Source organism: Eschrichtius robustus, chromosome 4, assembly GCF_028021215.1.
Source record: "Eschrichtius robustus isolate mEscRob2 chromosome 4, mEscRob2.pri, whole genome shotgun sequence".
Classification (NCBI taxonomy): Eukaryota; Metazoa; Chordata; class Mammalia; order Artiodactyla; family Eschrichtiidae; genus Eschrichtius; species Eschrichtius robustus.
In genome coordinates this window covers 33,793,028-33,808,699 of record NC_090827.1, presented here as the reverse complement: position 1 = coordinate 33,808,699, position 15,672 = coordinate 33,793,028, and the positions used below count along the sequence as shown (strand labels likewise).

Genomic DNA, 15,672 nt, shown 5'->3' with positions numbered 1-15,672 from the left:
TTTAAATGAACATGCTCTAACTATTCCTCTGGCATTAGTATTCAGGAAACTAGGAAATGTATCCCCAGGAGAAGTAATTTTTAGTAGTTTTGTACTTGCAGATAATTCTGGGTGTCACTTTGAAGGATACTTGTATGAGCATATGAGTTGGACAAATGGCAGAAAGGCAAGAAAACATTTTCTTTTCTTTTTCTTTTTAAAATATAGAACAAGTGAAATAGATCTGCCTTGGGTTCAGAGTTTATGCTTTTTTACTATAATCTTACACCGATATTTTAAATTAATTGCTTTGCCTACCCTTACAATAACATTTAGTCAGCCTTTCTTCTTTCGCTTATTGTAGTTGGAGCTAAGTAAGAAAAGGAAAAAGGCTTTCAGAACTCTGAGTCAATAGGCAGCTCAGAGAGACATGGTCACCTCCTTCCCTGATGCTTAACTTCCCTAGTATTATCTCAGTTGTAAGAACAGCAACATACAGATGTGTTGGGATTGTGTGACTACATTAATCTCTTCAAGCTGATTTATTTTGATGGTAAAACACCTGGGTCTATATTGGTCTACATTTACCAAGTAATACCGGTCAAGAAAAATTAAGATTTTTTCCGGGTCAGATGGAAATTGCAATGGAATATTTTGCTATTTTCTAACAGAATACGCTTCTATGCACAGCATCTGGGTGATCCAGAGAGTTTCCAAGGAGTCAGAGACATGTTTCAGTATACACACAAAGTAGAAGAGCAGCTTTTATTGTGTTTGTTTAAGATTTTGTGCGTTATATTCAGCTACCCTCCCCCAAAATTCTAGGTTGTAAAACTGCAAGAATCTACTGTATTATCTCCCATGTCTTTGGTGCTAAATCAACCCAAATGAGACTTGAGTAAATTAAGAGGAAACTCTGTGTGTGCGTGCTATGGGAGGAAATAGTGGTGATTACAAGAACCATAGGAAATTTCATTGGGTGTGAATAGTATTCAGCTACATAGTAATTAGTGAGTGTTATGGAGACTGTTGCTGTAGTAGCAGGAAGTCAAAGAAGTCAAGCTGTTTTGCTCCAAAAATAAATCAAAAGAATTTATTGAAACTATCAAGAAAGAAATAGTTAGGTTAAGCTGAGTGGAAGTAAATTCACATTTTTAATATTTAAATTCACATTGATAGACACATCCATGCTCTCTGGAAAATTATGTAAACAGCATGTTCCCCCATTTTGCTATAACTATACTGACTTGTGCTGTCTAGCCAACTTTTTCATCCGTTCTTTTAATAAAAAAAGCTCTGCCTTATTTTTATTTTCTTAGTTATTATAAAAATATTTTCCAACCTCTTATTCTAATATATCCTCTTTTTACCATATTTCTTGTCTACTTACCTTCAAAGTGCCTTCAATATGACTAACAGATTCAAAGAGTGTTTAAAATATCCATTAAAATTTCACAGGGCAGAGAGTTAACATCAGCAATCGCGGACACAATTAACTATGAGAGCTGGTAGGTGTTCAGAACACATGGGGAGCCAGAGTTAGAGAAGAAGGGGAAGAAGGACAGAAGGATCGAGGCTGAGGGTCATGGTGGATGGTGTGGAGTAAGGGGAAATACTACTGAATTTGTTAGAAAACTTTGACTCTGTTCCCTTTGTGCTGCCAATCGGCAGTCTGCCCTAGAACAGATCATCACACTTTTTTCTTAGTTTTTTAATCTGGTTAGTGAAGAAGTCCACTCACTCAACTCCCTTCTAGCTCTAGAATTTCACGATCCATTGCAAAGATATAACTGTGCAGATATGACAGGGTCGTATTAATTAGGTGCTTATTTTGCGCTTGGTTTAACTGGTTTTCTGTAATTGTCCACACTCACAACAGGGAGATTGAGAGACAATTTAGTAACAGTTACTGAGCATGGCACTGCTGACTACATATTGAGGGAGCACCAGTAAATGATTACCTTGAGTTACAGCATTGGTGAAGACTGCATTATATCCGGGAGTGTCTCAGTAAATGATCTGTGATTCAAAATAATGCTGTGGGTTAAAGGGCCCCGTCCCAACAGATTACAAAGCATAAATATGTTAACAATGTGGGTCAGTGCTTGAGTTACTTCTCTACTCTTTGGACAGATTGGTAGGCCATGTGTATGTTAAGTGTACTATAATACAGAAAATCAATTACTGCACCCTGCAGTGTATAACAGGGTGAAGCCATTAAACATTTCATCAGGAAATTGCAGAGTACAGCTGTAAAGTTCTTTATTGTTGGAAAGCCATCGTTACCATAGTACTTACTAGGTGTTTACCACCAGCTTGTAAAAGTTACATGGCAAGTTTCATAGTAACCTCGTTAACATTGAACATTACTGAAACCATTTGGTGGAGGAGACAGTTTAGAGGGTAGTAATGGGGAATAAAAGCCAAATGTTTTCATGAGGAAGACTGCCTGTGTCATATCTACTGCTGAAATCTGTCCATGATGCTAAAAAGAAAAAAAGGTCTCCTGCCTCTATTTTTTTGTTTTTTGACGAGATATGTCATTCTTTAGCCTTTAACTCTGTTTAAAATACAAAATAAACATAGTCTGATCACATTTTCTTTAAAGGTGTATTTGGAATTACTTGAAAGGCACAGCAGGGAGATGGTGTTCAAATGGTAATCCCCAGTGAAATACATCTCCAAAGACAGGATCTGGAACTAAAAGAGAGTGGGCTGAGGAGACAGATGGCGTTTATAATGCATATAGAACCTCAGCATTAACTTTAGAATAGGACTCAAGGCCTTGGCGGAAACCCAAACCAAACTATTTTCCATTGATCCGTATGAATCATTTTCTCTCTCTCTTGCCTGCACTTTTTCCACCATCCACACCACTCAAGTGCCAGCAAATCTGCCACTGACCTTTTCAAAGGTCTGTGCTGAATCCCTGTCAATTTCTTTCCAGACAGAGCTTTTCGTACATGCCTTCAAGGATCAGCTGGTCAGAAGTGCCCTTTTAGCACTTTACACTGCCAGGCCAGGAGGTGTCCTTAAGAAGCCATCCTCTCCTAAGAACAGCACAGAGGAGAGCAGTTCCCAGGACCCACCCCCGCCGATGAGAAGGCAGGACTCCATACCGCATCATTCGGACTACGATGAGGAAGAGTGGGTAAGTTTTTTATTTGTTTTTTTACGTGGCTTGCCTCTCCGTGTCTAGTCCTGAAGAGTAAAGCAAGAATGTTCAAAAAAAAAAAAATCTCTGCTTTTCATGAAAACAAGTCGGAAAGCAGTCATAATACAGATTGTGGATAAATAGGTTACACTTTTCCTCAGGGGCAAATGATAAAATGAAAGTTTTATTCCTGACCACATTTACTTGACGTGAAAACCTATTTGCTCTCAAATAGCTTCTATATATAACATATACACTATATATATTTTATATACATATAATGCAGGCAAAGAATAAATATCTCCAAGAAATGTCGTCAAAGCAAGGATGCCACAATTGCAAGACTCTATAATATCAATACTTTTCCTTATTTACTGCCAAGGTAATATAAACCATTAAAACTGTTCTTTAGAAAATGAGTCAATAATCATCTATAATCTACTACTTAGATGCAACGAGTATTTTCATTGGTGCAATCCAGCGTGTAAGTTCTGGACACACCTGAAGAAGTGTTAACATTTATATGGCAGTGGACACAAAGATCTCTTAAGTCCTTCTTGTTCATGGGTTCTATTATTTGTTTAAAAAAGATGTTTGCTCCAGGTGGCTCTAACATTGACAGGAGAATGGCCACATAAAAGCATCTGAAAAAATAACTAGTAAAGGCACATAAACCAAAGGAGCCAACATGGTGATAGGAACCGTAGGTGGGCAGAAAAAGACAGGAGAAAATCAAGGTTTCTCTCTCTGGGTGAGAGGGAACAGTGTGCTTTTCCTGAATCAATGCATATTCATTATCCAAGAACCTTTTGAAGTATATGCACATCACACAGACACAGACACACACACACACACACACACACACACACACACAGAGAGAGAAGGAAACGCTTTACTGTATCATATGTTAAACCAAGAAAATGCTGTAGTATGCTAGCTGTATTAGATGTTAAATAGTTAACGATTACTTTTCCTGCCACCCTAAATTTAAAAGTGTTTGGGTAGTAAATTATTTGAAAGGCTCAGGCCTCTCAAAAAAATTGCTGTCTGAAGCGCTGTGAAGTGATACCTGCTCTTTCTTTTGAGAAAATTTCTATCACAGGAAAGACAGAGCTGGGCTCCATGAGGTAAATGCTGAATAAGTATTTGTTGTTGCTGATTAAGATTGCATTTCTCCCACTGCATCATTTTCAAAAGAGCAAATCTAATATTTCTGCCTTTTACCGTCACCTTCTTCTTCAATTTATTCATAGCTCCAAGGCGTGCATACCTCTTAACCTCTCTGAAGTTCAATTTTTTTCAACTGTAAAGTGAAAATAACAGCACCTGTTCTGTTTAGCTCTTAGTGTGGTCCTAAGATAAATGATTTACCTGTGTGATAATGCCGCATGACCTGGAAAAGCACAGGCAAATGCATTGTATTACTTTAATATTATTGCTGTATGTTTCCTTTTTTAAGATATGTAAATTATATAATCTTATTATGAGGATCAGTACTACTCCTTGAGATAAATGGGGAGATGGGGTAGATCATAATTCGGAATGTGAATTTGAAAAAGTTTGGGTAGATATAGAACTTGTATTTCATTTAAATAAACATACAGTAAACTTTTTGACAAATGATTGCCATTTTTATATGAAGTCGAGTGAGAGTTTTGGAACTGGGTATCTTTTGTTTTCATAATTTTCACCTTACTGTGTTATGCAAACCCGCTCCCACACCTCGCCCTCCTCCTGTGGCTCCAATCGCCCCTCTCCTTCCCTCCCTTCTTCTAGATAACTTCTGAGAACTTCTATATCCACAGGTGCTCCAAAAGGGAAGATAAGTCAGATCATTAGGTCCTAGAGCTCAGAGTCTAGTGGTAGATAAAAATATGTTAATAAATAGTTAAAATGTTGTGATAGGGATGGAGAGAGACAGGTGGAAAAAGGTTGGCTCTGCTAATGTGACTTCAGATCAACATTTTAAATACAGAAACTTTTTATGATGGGAAAAGAGGGAGAGAGTAGGAAACATGGTGAGTTGAGGTCTATGGTGAAGCATTTGGTACAGTGGGTGTTACGGAGCCCTTGTTCTGCCTGGGTCACTGTGGCGCGTGCTGGGGAAACATAGGTGACCCGCCCACGGCTGCGAGGGCTCCATGACCTATTCAGGGCTCTAGAGACACCAATGGCAATGACAGTGCAATTTAGGATTATACACAGGATGAAGTGGGAGTCTGGTGGTCAGGGTGGGATCTCCAGAAGTAATTCCTGAGATTTAAATGTGAATAGAAGTTAACAATATGAGAAAGAAGATGAGGTGACCCTTTAGACAGGAACACTTTAGCTGACATAGGTCATGTGTGTGTGTGTGTGTGTGTGTGTGTGTTGCTTACTTGTTTTGTTTTAAAGGTCGTGAAATTGACCGTGTTTATTACTCCAAAAGCCACGTAAGAGGCTATGAGACTGAGAGGCTATTACTGATAGAACAAGGTCCTTGCAAAGAAGAGAAGATGATAAATTCAAGCAGGCAGGTAGAGGACGAGTCCTGGGCAGACGTGTGCTCCTCTGCTGAGACGCAGGGAAGGTGTAAAAATGGATTTTACTTTTGTGAGGGTGCGTGGGCCTGGATGGCTTCTTTGTTCTTTGTTTGACGTATTTTTCTCCAGGTTTATTGAGCTATAACTGACATATAACACTGCATTAGTGTAAGGTGTACAACAAAATGATTTTATACATGTATATAATCACCACGATATATTTAAACACCAGCACCTCATAGGATGACAATTTTCTTTTCTTAGGATGAAAACTTTGAGACCCATTCTCTTAGCAACTTTCAAATATACAGTACAGTGTTGTTGACTATAGTCACCATGTTGTACATTACATCCCTAGGACTTATTTATCTCATAACTGGAAGTTTGTGCCTTTTGACCACCTTCACCCATGTTGTCTCCCCCTCCTCACCTCTGGCAACAACCAATCCACTCTCTGTTTCTACGAGTTTGTATTTTTTAAATTCTGTGTGTAAGTGAGATCATGGTATCTGTCTTTCTTTGTCTGACTTATTTCACTTAGCATAATGCCCTCAAGACCCATCCATGTTGGTGCAAACAGCAGAATTTCCTTCTTTTTTTATGGCTGAATAATATATATATACACACACACATATATATGTATATATATATATATATATATATATACATCACATTTTCTTTATTCACGCATTTGTCGATGGACACTTAGGTTGTTTCCATATCTTAACTATTATAAATAATGCTGCAATGAACATGGTGGTGCAGATATCTCTTTGAGACAGTGACTTTGTTTCTTTCCAGTATATACCCAGAAGTGGAATTGCTGGATTATAAAGTGGTTCTATTTTTAACTTTTGGAGGAACCCTCATACTGTTTTCCATAATGGCTGCACTAATTTACATTCCTACCGACAGTGCACATGGGTTCCCTTTTCTCCACATCCTCGCCAGCACTTGTTATCTACTATGTGTTTGATGACAGCTGTTCTAACAGGTGTGGGGTGTCTCTCATTGTGGTTTTGATTTGCATTTCCCTGATGGTTAGTGATGTCGAGCACCTTTTTGTGTCTTCTTCGGAAAAATGTCTGTTCAGTTCCTCCTCCTATTTTTTAATTATGTGTTTTGTTTTGTTTTCAGCTATTGAGTTATATGAGTTCTTTTTGTATTTTAGATATTAACCTGCATGACTTCTTTTATCATTAAAGCAGAACCATGTTCAGAAGAGGGCAGAGAGGACAGGCTGAGGAGAGTGGTGAAAGTTCCGAATAGGCACCAAAGAAAATGGGTAGGGTTGCTTATTATCAACATTTGAAAAAAATTGGAAATTCCAGTGCTTGTGAGGGCCAGCCAGTATTCCAGTAGGAGTCTGTACGGATGCTGGCTCACCTTCAGTCATTGACTTGCGAATACCTTGGTAGGAAAAAGTCTGCCTGATTTTCTTTCCGGTTGATGCAGGAGTGCCTTCTCAGTTTCCCAGGGTTGTTTGGTTAGGGTAGGGTAATAATGATCTGCATCTTCCTCTTTATCTCCTTTCATACAATTTCTGAATTTCTTCCAGAACCCACTATTTCTAGAAAGCATATAAATGCCCTGATAAATTTATCACAATTACAAGGAAAATCTTTCCCACTCAGAAAAGTTACTTCTAACTCTCCTCTCCTAATATAATTTTACTCTATTTGCAAACAATAACCAAGTTTGATTGTTATATAACATTTTTTATTGACGTTCCTTAGCAACCACTTTCTATTACAAATACCCCTTTGTTAAGAGATGGAAATCCCTTATTTAAAAGAATTCACCAAAGTCATAACCATTTAACATTATTTTCAAATCTTTATCTAACTTTGAAAAGTTGAGTAAACCCAAAGAAAATGTAGCTAATTAGAAATGCCTTTAGAGACTGTGCTATTAAATGAATTGGAAACATAATTTTGTGTACCACTTTTCTTAGTTAATTAAGTGTTAGAAAAGTTTCAGCACTGATTACAAGTCTAGTCAACTTCCTGAAATAATTCAGTGTTTTAAACAATTAATTTAATTGGGTTTCTGTGACATACAAAAATATTCTCTGATCACGTAGGTTGATTTAGGTTTGCACATAAGATTAAAGTAGTTCCATTTTACAAAATCTGTTTTATTTAATTTCTGGTAGGTACTGTAGGTTTAACAACTGCCTAACTTGCACAACTGCATTTAGCTTCTAATAATAAATATTTGGAAAGTAAGTTCACGTTAGTAAATTACTCTTGAGTTCTACTGAGCTGATGCCTATAAGACACCTTTCTTTTGGAGGTCAGGAGAATCTCTGTTAACTCTCTATCAGTGTGAGAAGGTTCTTTCTCTGTTCAGCTTGTTTGTTGGCACAATTGATGACATATGAATCTGGATAATAATTATCTAGTCAATAAGGAAGAGATTGAAACTAAAATGATCACCGACCAAAAAAAATCTGTTATTTGGTGAATTTTACTTTTTAAATAATTGAGAGCTTTAAAGGTTTAGTTTCGTGAAAAGTTAGTAAACAATTAAACCCCAGAGGAATATTGGCATTTTATGACAATCTGTGCAAAGAAATAGACTAATATCGCATTCTTCATCTTTTAGCTGGTAAAGATGACATATTGCTTTTCTGTCGCTACATCTCTACAGCAGATGCTTCCAACAGCTGGGATTCCAAGATTAGTCTGTCCAAAATGTGAAGGCATGTCATCCAACCAAAGTATTAAATTGACCCAGTTTTTGTGGCTTCCAGTAATTATGCTGTTCTCTAGAACACTGTGATTGAACTTCAACATTACTACACTGACGGGTTTGAGGCTAAATCTGCCTACCCTCATTCAATAATTGTTAAAGAAAAAAGATACACTTCTGATCTTTTATATTCTGATCCAGTCCAGCAAGGTGTAGGACTAAGAAAACTCTTGTTATTATTTAGCCATATCCCAAACCCATTCTTTAGTTGAACTACATTTGTATATCAGGCAACGATTCAGCATCCAGATTAGCCACTTAATTTCCCTTCTTCATGTGGCAAATGTAAATCAGATTTAAAATTAGTTTCCATTCTTAAGCTAGGAGAACATTTGCTATGTTTTATTATGGCAAAATGTGTTTATGTCACATAAGCACAATAGATGGTTCACATTAATCCATATACGTTTTCAGTAATTTCATAGCTTATAGAAACAATAGCACAAATTCACAGTAATACTTATGTCAGACATCCTTTGAATAAAGTCTCTGTACAGCCTGAAAAAAATTGTGGTTTCTCTGTAACTCAGTATTCCCAAAGATTGAATTTGGGAATAAGACTTACATCTTTCTGGTATGTTCTTTACCAAATTCTCACAGTTCATTTTCTACTACACCTTTCTCTAATGATGTGTAGAACAAATATGAATGTTTCAGTTTGACAGGAGTATTGATAGAGCTATTTATATTGTCAACATTGGTAGCAGTAAGCATACATGGCTGCAAAATATTACTAACTGTTAAGGACAAAACTTATCTAGCCAGTTTCCTCCTCCACAAACAATCTGCAGTGATCTGTATTCTCAGCTTCTCTTACCAGATTCTGTCTCCATCTTAGACCTTACCTCTAGGGAAAATAGTTAAGGTCATGCATAATGCAGAAGTACCTATGCAAATTTATATTCCAAAGCAATTCTGTTCAGTTCTCTGACTGGCTAGAATTATGCTATGTGAAACCATTGACCTGATCTTAATAAGAAGGAAATAAATCATTCACATTTTTTAAAAGTAATGAATTCTTATAGGCAACTAGATACTAATCTGTGATTTATCTTTTCTAAAGCAATACCTTATGACTTAGTTACGTGGATCAGTAAAATGTCCACTAAAATATGGCCATTTATTTCCAAATGTTCTGTTATTGATACACAGATAGAGATGTATGTATATACACATATGCATGCATTCAACTCCAAAACATTTTATATAATAAAGCATTATTCTTGCATCCCATGATCACACAGCCTCGTGAACGCTGAATTATAATCAGTTGTTTATATGTCTGTTTCTTCCATGTGCTCATCAACTTTATAAACTCCTAAAGGGCAAAGACAGTGTTGTGTTCACTTTTGTGTTTATGTGCAGAGCACTTGCACATAAAAGGTACCCAATACTCATCTGTAGAATAAATTAATGACTTTGAAATTTCCCCTCAAGTTATTATTCTTGTCTACCTTCTTATTTGGCTGGAAACATGGAATAATTAAATTTAATATAACTCTGCACCATGTCAGTACCTTTTCCTCCATTAGAATTCATGAATTTTTTGGAGGATTTTCTTTCTCTCTTCCAATCAAAAGTACCCGGTTAAATCCCTCTCTCCTTAGTGGATATTTCCCAGAGTCATAATCAACTCTGAGGTGACTGTTCAAGTCATCTTCACAATTATCTCCAAACATAGAAAGTGGTGAAAATTCAGGATGGACACAGAACATCATCAGAGATGACCAAAGTTGAGAACATGATGAGTTAAGGCCTCCAGAAGCTTCCGGAAACCCAGTGGTGGGGATTTTCGTTTTATTTGATTATTCATGTGCCGACTACAAAGGGCCTGGTTACACAGAAATAATTTCAGATGTTTACCGGTGAATATGAATTGGAAGCAACTATTTTCCCCTTGTCCCAGCTCTTTCTTTTTCCTTCCTACGTCACGCCCAATAGGGTTGCCTGGTTTTGTTAATCTTGCTGTGAGGAGGGGACATTGAAAGCATCCATTCTCCCCATCAGAAAGGACAGGGAGAATTAGGCCAGTTGTTCTCTGTATGGCAACAGCAAGTGTTCTGGCATCTGTTTTCCTGATGGATGGGAAACCCTCCTGACCTTCTCCAGTCCATTTCACCCAGGAGAAATGTGCTCCGAATACTTATCTGATATTAAAGTCCACAAAAGGTGATTAGGCAAAGTTCACGACTGTCTGTCAAAATGCACAAATGTTCTATTCCAATAAAGATGTTAAAAAAATTTTTTTTTAATAAATAAAGAAAAGAAACCCCAAAGGAGACCTTTATGGGCATGCGTATTCATGAAATCCTACTAATACATTCACCTTCAGCCCCCTGTTTTATGGCAGCTAATACAGTGTTTTATACATACCAGTTCAATGTATTTTTCAGAATTAGTCAGAATAAGTGAACAGATGGATTTGCTGAATCAGCAATTCATCTTCCAACTCAAATTAGTGTTTTTAACCGAGATATTTTCTTCTTATTCATGTAATGGTGATTTTCCTGTGGTTTTATAATGGATCCCATCATCTCCCTTGGATACTTTGCTGATTGTTACAATGCCTGGTTCAGCGGCAGATAGTTTGATATGCCTGCGTATAATGATTATGCAAACTTGCAAACACACACTTTAGAAATGTATGATTACATTTAAATCAAGTGCCCCTAAACTTTAATACATTCTGAGGTGAATAGTGAGATATTATTCCTAAGTAGAAATTTTTGAATACACCAAATTTCATGAATAGTTAAAAGAAATGCCGAGGTCTATACAGGCAGACTATTGTCTTGCTATATCAGGGTACATTCAGTGAAAAAAAAAAATCAATCCTGGAAATTGGTTGCATGCAGCACACTCACTAACGTCATATAATTCAACCACTTGTACGACTGTTTGATGGTGTGTGGCTGACACGCAATTACCAATTTAAAATTAAAAGCTTTAGTCAATCAGTGATTTATTTTTACTTATTATTAAACAAAAGCTTTATTTCATATTTTCACTGAATTGAAAGCTTTAGCTTGATGTGACACATATTAGGGTGAACTCAACCATTCAGAATATGAGCTTAATTCTAACTTCAATTTGAAGATACATGTGCTAATACTTCTTATAGTTGTATCTTAATTTATTTTTACTCCTAAGTAGCAGGCTATTAAGTCAATCACCAAATGTTAATTAAGCATCAATAATGTGAAGCAGTGCTATAGGTACTTGGGGAAAAACAAATTAAGCATCAAAAATGGATCCTGACCTCAACAGCCATATCGTCTAATTCAGGTGAATGCCCAGCACTCATAAAACAAACAGAGATACTATTGAAAGGTATTCCCAGAGCAGAGGTGGTTATGTGATACACATTAACAATATCAGAAGGATTAAGAGAGAAGTTATGTGAAGGTCGAAGAAGATGAAGAAACCATTTCTTCCTTCCTTTATTTTTCTTCCTTCCTTCCTTCTTCTTCCTTCCTTCCTTCCTTCATTCCTTTATTCACTCTTTTATTTACTATCACCTGGTAAGTACTATGACCTGAGGATAAAAGGATTAATAAATAATAGGCATTTCCCTCATAGAGCCCACTGTCTATTAGAAAGAAAATACAAGTTAAGCAAAGAGAGAGTAGCATGAATAGTTCTTGGAAATGGTGAGACTTGAAAGGGTGAGAATTTGGATTGATGGAAGGTAAGGGAGAAGGCACTTGAAGCCTAAAAAGCAGTATATGTCAAGTTAGAAATATTAGTTCCTCCAAGGTTTCCTTCATATCTTTGATGTTCAGCACTCAGCAGGCAGGTAGCAGATGCCCAGAAAATATATGTTGAGCTAATCAGCAGCATGTTTCTAGGATAGCAAGGAGACCGACCTGGGTGAAGCTTTCATTTTGAAGACTGAAGAGAAATATGTAGAATTATCTAGGTCGACCCAACTACAGAGGTGCCTCTAGGCTGAGAGAAGAGTGAATACTTGCTGCAGTACTAAGCCTGCTTTTGATCAGTGGAGTGATGGCATGAGCGTGATGATCAGTGAAGATGAAGTGTAGACCTGATCATGTGAGAGCTAATCGTATAGGTCTGGGCAAGATCCAAACCAAGGACTGTGGAGAGGTCACTGCTGGAGAAACAGTGTCTGACCATCTGAGTCCACCCGTGTAACTAGGAACTGAATTTCAGAGTGAGGCCAGCAGTGTGTTCATTGGGAAACCAAGGTCAGGGATTTTTTACATGAGTGGGTGGATGAAATTATGCAAGAGGCTCAATAAGAAGCAGAGGTTGGGGAATCTCACTTAATTCTGATGGATGTCGCCTATCTGGCTATTTTTAGTGGACATGATGTATGTGTATGTTTATATGTGTGTGTGCAGGTATGTGTGTATTATGCAGCTTGGGCCATACATGTGCCAATTTGTACCATAAAGTATTTTATGTACAACTCCTTTCACCTAAAAGTCTGGGTAAGGTTAGGATTCAGAGAACAGAGCTATCAAGCTATGGAAAGAGCAAAGGTTGGCAGTGTGGAGGAACTTGGGCAGTATAGTGCAAACTGCTCTCAGTCAACTCAAAGATAGACTGAAGCTTCTTTTTAAAGATGAGATTGGCCTTGTTAAGTTACTAACTGGTTCTAATCAAAGTGTTCAGAAATTGGTAATGACAAGTGACAAATTATGCATGGAGATTAAGATACAACAGGGCCCCCATATCAGCTCTGGTTTAGCCTTTACATTCTTGCTGATCAAAAGTTGTCCCTAGAAAAGTTGATCAGCTAAGCATTGCTGAACTTTTTTTTTTTTTTTTTTTTTTTTTTTTTTAAGTTAACAGCTGATCCAAAGCAGTCAGGATGTCTCTTGATGCCACCAAGCTCATAAATGTGTGACATGCTGAGTAAGCACCATATTCCCTGCCCTCATGGCTCACTCTGCCAGGTGTAATGGCCCCCAGGCTACTCCTGGCTACATCCATCAGATGTGTGCATCTACTGCCACTGGGTTTGACCTGCATGTTAGCTTAGGTCCTAACCCAGAAATAAATAAGAACCAAGATCAGCTACCTGACTCAGAATGGAATAAATATTGCTGCTCATTCCCCACTGACTTTTGCCCTCATTGCTGAGCAAAAGTTGATAGCCACTTCACCTTCACGAAGTTGGGTTTCATTAAGGTCAAGGACAACATTAAGCTCCATTTAATAAAGGTTAGACTTTAACCCACCAATTTTCCATTACTTCCTTCAATAGCAGGCTAATGACTGCTATTTGGGGGGAGGGGGGGAGCAGGGGGATGGCCCAGCAATCTTCTCTTCTGATAGGTTGTTGTTGGGTTGTTTTATTTGGTTGTTGTTTTGTTTTTGTTTCTAAACCTTTCATGTGGCTGAGGGGCTAAACAGAATCTGGAGACTGATTATTCTTCCCTGGCCTGAAAAGGGGAGGGGTTGGATGATTTTAGCAGGGAAGAAAGTTGAGTAGGTCCCAGCCATACCAGCAATCTAAACAAAAAGAATCTCCTAAATGCACTGACCTCATGAATAAAAAATTATCAGAATGAGAATGGAGTTTTGCTGGTTATTTTCCTCTGTGCATATGTTTTCACAGAGATACTATGGAAAGTGGCTTGTTTAGGATAGAAATCAGATATTCGAGGTACATCTTCAAGAATCTTTGCCTACCCATTTTTAGCATCCTAACTCCAAAATAATTATCTTGCTTGGAATTAATAATAATTCATAATTATCTCCTACAAAGTGAATTATCACCATTCCTCCCTGTAACGCACTCCCTGTTTTATATCCCAGGCTGATGAATGGATCTGGGGCCTTGATGCTAACACTGTCCTCTATTAATACTGGCCACTTATGTCCTTTGACCCAAGCTGATTGATCCGTTAGCCAAGTGATTGCTCCATCCATGATTGCATGATACTGTTGTTTTCAGACTTAAGGGTACGTGGGGCCAGCCTGTCCTTTTTCTAGAGTCATCTCTTAGTTCAGAATTTGCCATTGGGCTCATTTTCAAATCTCAGATAACCAAAACCTAATCTTACTCCTGTGAGGTGACACACACCTATACCTGGCCCTTCCTGGGCTCCCTCTCCCCAACCTTCCTCTGTCTGGCTTGTCCCCAAGGTTCTAGTAATTTCATGAAGAGCAATTCCTACTGGGTACCAGAATGCTGTGGGAACCTATAGGGGAAGAATCAAGTCTTTGGAATCAAAATGGAATTTCTAGTCTACCATTTTAATATTGACTGTTATTCAACATCTCTTACCTGAAGTTTCCTCATCTCTAAAAACTATAAGCCAATAATATTGACCTTATGTGATGGTTTTTGAGAGGTAAGTTAGCTAATGTTGAATATAAATAGCAACCCTCAATCTGCCTTTGGGTTGAAGTCCTCTCCTCCTCCATCCTTTGGTCCCTCTCTATCTCTCTCTCTGCCTTTCTTCCAGGCCTTCTTCAGTGTAGTGAGGACACAGCTCTCAAATAAGTTGTAGTCTAATGTGAGAGACAGAAAAGTAAATCAGTGACTTTACTTTGTTGATGCCATGAAAGAGAAGGAAGCAGTGTCTGGCAAAGCTCAGTGTTCTCTCACCACTAGCTCGGCAGGATCTGATCTCCAAAAGATAAAGAACAGAATGAGTCTGCTTGGGGTCAGCTGCTGAGGGTGCCTCCAATAGAGTATTTGATTATGCATGACTCATGTGTCAGTGTTGCATGAGAAACTGCTCTATTTCTCACCCCCAGCAAACATACTCCCAGCTCATGTGTCCTCCAAGCGTTTTCATGACTTAAATGTTTTGCTACCATTTACCACATAACCCTTTACTATATGATTGTTGGTTTTGGTCAGTGAACATGCTTGACTTTGCTCCTCATGCCGAAAAAGATCTGTCTACTGACTGCAAAGGTTACTTTTTCTCCCAGTGGAATCCTGTAACCCGAGGTATCTATGAAGGAAGAAGAACAATGTATAGGAGTAGAATGTAAAATCATCCTCTTATATACCCTTATGTTCACACTCTTCAAAGATGTGATTAAGAGCAGTTGATCCAACCCTTATATGCCTTTACACAAGAAAGACATCATGCAATACTACTCGTCTTTGATCAAAATAAGTTCCTTTCAACGTGGGCAACAGGAAGAGAGTTGAAAACCTATCTCCTATACACAGCTAATCTGGAAAATTAAGAGAAAACTTCTCCCCTTTTTCCCCTCAGTAGTAGAGTTTATTCCCAGTATTAGCTGGAGAGTTGCTTCATTTTTCAATTTAGG

General features: G+C 37.8%; 1 protein-coding gene across 7 annotated transcripts in view; it reads left to right on the top strand.

Annotated features, from left to right (window-relative positions):
• Nucleotides 1-15,672, top strand: part of INPP4B (inositol polyphosphate-4-phosphatase type II B) — a 606,964-nt gene that overhangs the window by 482,437 nt on the left and 108,855 nt on the right. For all 7 annotated transcript variants that reach the window (XM_068542548.1, XM_068542545.1, XM_068542547.1 and 4 more), the window contains one exon: nt 2,927-3,130. In XM_068542548.1, coding sequence (XP_068398649.1) covers nt 2,927-3,130 — 204 coding nt within the window. The remainder of the gene's footprint in view (nt 1-2,926; nt 3,131-15,672) is intronic.